Here is a 6,376-nt window from a genome sequence, read left to right as displayed (position 1 = left end):
AAATCCGTATCGTATACAATAAGGGATGCGTTTGTGGTTCCAATCCCTACACGGCCTCCAATGTGTTGTTTACTATGTCACAAACATTTCGATAGGTTTAGTGTACTTATATGTACGAAGGGTGTAAAAACAAATATTTAATTTTATGAACATTATGAATATCGCATCGATACATATTAAGAATAACTTGCAGTATGACCCTTCTCATTTTTGATTCTATGTACATCTAATACAGATATTAAAAATTTATACTTAAGGTACGTGCATAAAAAGAGTTTATGCAACTTTTCAATTAAAGAAATAAAACAACCATTTTAATTCATTTAACGTTCAGCATATATTTTTTTCAACTTTTAATTACTTTAATTACGGTTCAATTATTACATAGAATTTTTGTATTACCACAAATCTTTTGTAAAATTAAATAACTGTTGCATAAAAGCTTGAAGCGTATCTAACTACCATACGGGTATAACATATGCTGAAATATTATGTACACATAATTTATCTAAAAATATAATTAAAATTTAAAATGAAAAAGAAATGACCAACTAATAAAACGCTTACTTACGTACTAATGTTTTATTACTATATATCGAGTCTATCTAGATGTCTGGTATAAGAATAAGTTATTAAAGTGCAACACCATGAGAACAAGTAAAAGTAAAAGAGTAACGCATTATTTAACGGTTCAGTCACACATAAATTTATAGCTGCGTATATGAGTAAAATTTTCAGTTTTTTTTTTAAATAAAGAAAATTATATAGAATATCATATATTACGAAGTTTTAATTAGTGTTAGACCTCAGCTTGATTAGCCACAAATGTTTGCATTAAAAGAATTTGACTCTATTTCTCTCAAAATGCAAGAATGAAGATAAAATTTTTACTTATTAGTACCGTAATAGTGTCATATAATTTGCCGTCTCGATTTGTCGGGCCGATAGATTCCTACCTCAAATATTTTGGAAGACGTACTAACACTATAATATTTTTTGACAATATTATATATAAAAAAAATGCAGGACACGATTTTCTGTCTCCGGTGTAGCCAAGTGCACATAGCGTTTTTATTAAATATAATTTTATTGATTTTATCATATTCAGTTTTTAAAATGCTATATGGGTAATAATATATTCGCAGTACACTTATATGGTTGTAATACACGCGTACATATAATTTCACTTAAATCAAATACTTTTTTACTTTTATATTTTTCGGGTATAGCAGCAAAAACATTAATATTGCAACCTAAAAACGTAAAAGTGAAAAAATAAACAAAAAGGAAGCAAAATGAGAAAAAAATATTCATTGTTTTTTGCAATGTTTTGTACTTCTATGCGTACCAAACTACCCGGAAATCAATCAATGTAAGGGCATTCCACTTCAACATTAATTCTTGAAAGCATCAAATTGCCTCTGTGTTCAAACCTGCACCAAAGGTGGCGGCAACAAAATTAACGAAAGCAACAACTACAGCAACTACAACAACAATAACACTCAAGTTTGGCGTTGCGAGATATGAGCAGCATCTCACCAAAATTTTATTAAAAAAGCTATGGTAAAAACTGCAGTTACACATGCGTCTCAAATGCACACATATCCGTTATGCTGGTACATGCACAAGTAATCGCACATTAGTTAAGCTGGCTATGTTCATACTTTGAGTCAATGAAAGTACAACAGTTGTATGAGTAATATATCAATAAATGAGAGTAAGGTAAAAAGTAAACAAAACAAAATCAAAAAAAAAAACACGTAAAAAAACACAGGACTTAACCACAACAGGTGCTTGCGGCACCGCTTACTTTGCAGTATTGCATGCGCTTGTTGGTTATTTGTGCACTGCAAAGTAAAATGAAGTGCAAAAGCACATACCACTGTTCTCTCTCGCAGCAGCTGAGTACACAAAAAAAGTTTCATTGATAAAAAACGTATTTTTACTATTTTTGTCGACAAGAGAGTCGACAAGAGGCAAAGCAACTCTGAGAAATGCAAAAGATGTGGCTAAAAGCAAAAATAAACAAAAACAACTCTCAGACGCAAAGCACTTGTTTATCCAACAGACAACGGCAGTTACCAGTGGCAGGCAGATGCGCGTAAACTTTCAGTATGAAAACGACTATCGTGCGATATACATGTGAGGTGTAGTAAAGAAAGAGTTTCCTATATTCGTTGGCAATTACGAAGTAACGAAAGAAACGGTGAAATTCGTTTAACGTCTGGTGATAGTAGGACTGCAATAAAGAGAATTTAAAATAATAATTGCGGGCATACATATGTTAAAGGCTGGGAAAGTAAAACACTATATGAAGAAGAAAAAATTATACAAAATTTCGCGTTTTAAAAAAAATATAGAAAATATTGAAAATTTAAGTGAAAAAGTGAATATAAAATTTTAATTATAAAAATCAAACAGAAAACTGCTTTTATATAAAGTTGTACCACATATATTCAATTATGCCCGATTGAAAAAAAGAATTAAAATAATAAAAAAAAAAAATTTTTCAAAAAAAATAGTTAAGAGCAGTATAAATTTAATATTCAAAAAACTGAGAAAGTTATATAAAAAAGAAATGCGTTTAAATTACGTTTAAAAATTAAATTTTATTTAATTTTTTATGGGTAAATCTTTTGGTTATACTACAGATAAAAATAATATCACAATAAAAATATATAATACATATATACAACGCATAACTTTGTTTTATAAAAGCTCAACCAAGTGTAATTTTTTCAGTGTAATTTAAGTAGTGCACTTGTCGCACCCCTTGCAGCGAACTCCAATTACAGTGAACGCAATTCAGAACTAAGTTTTGGCTAAATTGCCAAGTGACGAAGCGCAAAAAAGCAAAGATAACAGAAACCATTCCAAATAATTATTTTTTCTACTATATAACAAACTATAATAAAAATGCATGCAATAAATAAATTGGATACGATGACGATGACACCGTTGTCAACAAGTGGAACCAACATAAAACTGGATCACCATTTAAAGCCTATATTGAGTCCAACACGATCCCTTGATGAAGGTTTTGAAAGTGATCCGGATCGTGTTTCAACTGATTCAGAGCATCAAACCAGTGGAACGAGTGGCAATATAAGCAGCAGTAGCAGTAACAACTGTCATAGTAGTAATAATAACACAAAATTACAACAACAACAACAAACACAACAATTGCAGCAAATAAGACAACAATTGCAAAAACAAAATGGTTCTGCATTAGCACAATTGTCAACAGCCGCAACAGGCGGCATTATTGCGGGTGCAAATGCAACAAATGCAATATCAACAGCATCAACAATAGCTGCTACTAACATATGCAGCATACCAACAACAACAGATTTACATAAGCAACGTTTGTTAACAATGGTGACGGCGCCTCAAATTACACGTCGTCAGCGTTTAACAGCCGCAAGTACTGGCGCAAATACAGTACCCACTAGCGTAACTGTAGCAACCACAAAGCCATACACAACAGACGCAACGCTTGAAAAGCACTACAAGGATTTGCAACAACAAAGTCGAAATCCATATGACATTAAGACTACATCAGTTACAAATCATAACAATATCAGCAACAATAACAACAGTGGCAGCAGTGGCAATACCACTAATAATAACAACAACAATAAATCTGTACTAATGTCTCGTGTACAAACAGTGACCGCCTCAAATCTGCCAAGCAGTGGTACCATTGGTTTACAAGCCTCCAACAGCAGTACAGGCTCTCCTTCTGCACAACGCTTGCAATATCAAAAACAACGTCAACCACTTGTTGCATCTGCAGCGGTCCAAAATCGTTTAACCACTTCAACTACTGGCTACCGACGTAGCAAGGTGCGTGCCATGTCACCAGCAGTACTTAAAAGTGCCACTTCGCACCTAAACTCTAATAATAGTACCAACAATACTGCGAGCAATATTAGCAACGGCTCCAACAATAACACCCTAAACAGCAATGCAACTACGAGCAATGCACATGTCACTACGGCGCGTATAACACGCCTTATGCAGCGCAATACAGGCGCCAATAAACGTTCACATTCCGTCGATGCCATTTCACGCATGAGGAACTATAAATATCCGAATGTGTTGGCTGCACATCACACTAACGCTGCTGGCCAAACATTATTGGTGCAGCCAATATCTAGCGCTACTCTAACCTCCTCGGCTGTGGGTGCACTACCACCCGCAACCGCTGTTATAAACTCAAATAGTGGTGGCGATACCGCTGCTGCACTAGTTGCTGCTGCCGGTGGTTCAACGGTTATCGCTTCAGCTACTAACAGTCTCTACACCTTTTACCCGGCGGAGGGTAATCTGCAAGTATGGCAATCCGAGTGCGGTGACCTCACATACAAATCGTCGCGCAATCAGCAAGCACATAAAGCGCCGGTCTGTTGGACGCAATCCATACCAAGGCAAACAAGACGGTGAGTGTCTGTAGCGTTTGGTAATATTCATTTCAATATTAGTTTAAGTTTAGTTTAGGGAGAGGTGGGCTTGCATATTAATGTGCATATGTGCGTATAGGCAAGCGTTAGTTAGTACGCATAGTTTATTGCTAAACTTTACTTTAAAAAAAAAAATTAAGAAAGAAAAAATGCATAAATTGATAAAATAGTTTGAAAAACTTAAAATCATAAAACATTCACATTCAATTGAGTTTAAGTTGCATAGGCACAGTAGATTTGTCTGTTTTGCTTAGTAAAGTGGGGAGCCCCATTCGTTTACTCCGAAAAATGCGTTTAACGTCAAAAATATGTTGGCAAAAATATTTCATTTTGTGTGCATTTGAACTCATTTGAGTATTGGGCAACTGCTCAGTTCAGTGTAAATTAATACAGTTTGTTAATATTTATTTACTACGTGCGCTTATAAATATATGTTATATTTTCAATCACATATTAAGGTTGAAAAGAGGTTTAATTTTTATATTTGATTTTATTTTATATTTGGTAGTTTTGCAGCTCAAGCCACCAAATAAATTTGTATGCAGTTAATCGTTGCTTACTTTATGAGATATAAAATTTTATTGGCGATTGCAATTTTTTTCATATTTTTTTATTTATTAATTACTTACTTAAAGCAGGTTAATATTATGGAATTTGCTGCAAAACAAATAAACCATTAAATATATACATATTTCACTATTACAAAAAATTAACCCAAATAACAAAAAATATGTGTTAAAGAATAGTTAAAGAAATAAGTCAAATAAACTTTAATTTTCAGACATATATTTAAAGTATCTAGAACGAGCTCACAAAAGCAGTAGCCAGATAAATTGGGTTCTTCAAAAGAAAATTTACAATTTAGTTCTAAAAAACTTTCTTCTTTCTTACTAAAAATAATGCCATAGCAAATTACTAGCAATTAACAATTCAACAAAAATTTTTATATAGTATTTAAAAATTAAATTTGTAATAAACTAACGTTTAACATAAAAGTATTCAATATATGAGATGATAGGTATAAATTTTATATCCTTGTTTATACATCTTTTCATGGCTGAACCACATAGCAAATAGAGCTTAAATGGATTTATTAATTTAATAAACATAAGTTAAGAATATAAATACTGAAAATGTACAATATTGATTTAATCTTAATTAAATTTTTAAGTTTAGATTTATGTACTGTACTTATATATAATATTTAAACTGCCTTTGTCAACAGAATTATTTTTTAATAGAAAGTAAAGTAAATTTGGTCCTTAGTCTTTTTATAAACTAACAAAAACTTACTCAAATGAAGTGATCAGAAAATGGGAAAACAAAAAAATTTGTAGACCAAAGGTTTAATAGCACAGGCCAACGTCTTCAAAACAATATCTTATTTCCAAGAATAGAATATCAAGTAATATACTTTCACTAAGAAGGTTCAATTTAGGGATCCTCTCTGGTTACTGTACTAGTTACTGCGACTTATGCCTGCGGTTTTTGTGAAATAGCTTAGAGCACATTTTATGTGAATGTTCAGTTTTTGGCTTCGCTATTTATGTGATATTGTTAGTCTTCTGTAAAAATTATTTATATATATATAATATATAAATAATATATTTATTTAAATCGAAGTTTTTTCTGGATTAATAATAATAATTTTGGATATAGTGTCAAAAACTTTCACTAGACTTTATATGTGATAAAGATAACCCGGTTGCAGTTTAATTATTGATACTTAGAGTGCAGGTGTAAAATTAAATAGTGTCTAAATCACACATATATACGGCTGATATATAAATGTAACCAATAATAATAAGTCAATTGTAGTAATTGTAGGCAATCGTGGTGTACGATATCTAAAAAAATCACATTTTAGAGAGCCTTATTTAGGTATATTGTACAAGCATTGTAGAAGCTAAATT

At 31.9% G+C, this 6,376-nt stretch overlaps 1 protein-coding gene across 1 annotated transcript in view; it reads left to right on the top strand.

Annotated features, from left to right (window-relative positions):
- Window positions 1-2,641: 2,641 nt before the first annotated feature.
- Window positions 2,642-6,376, top strand: part of LOC119685714 (ras guanine nucleotide exchange factor E) — a 55,941-nt gene continuing 52,206 nt past the window's right edge. Inside the window, exon 1 of the mRNA XM_038100074.1 lies at window positions 2,642-4,442. Within this exon, the coding sequence (XP_037956002.1) occupies window positions 2,917-4,442 (1,526 nt within the window). The 5' untranslated portion in view covers window positions 2,642-2,916. The remainder of the gene's footprint in view (window positions 4,443-6,376) is intronic.

This window comes from Teleopsis dalmanni, chromosome 2 (assembly GCF_002237135.1).
Source record: "Teleopsis dalmanni isolate 2A chromosome 2, ASM223713v2, whole genome shotgun sequence".
Classification (NCBI taxonomy): Eukaryota; Metazoa; Arthropoda; class Insecta; order Diptera; family Diopsidae; genus Teleopsis; species Teleopsis dalmanni.
Note: the sequence above shows the minus strand (reverse complement) of the source record. Positions and strands in the feature narration are given on the sequence as shown.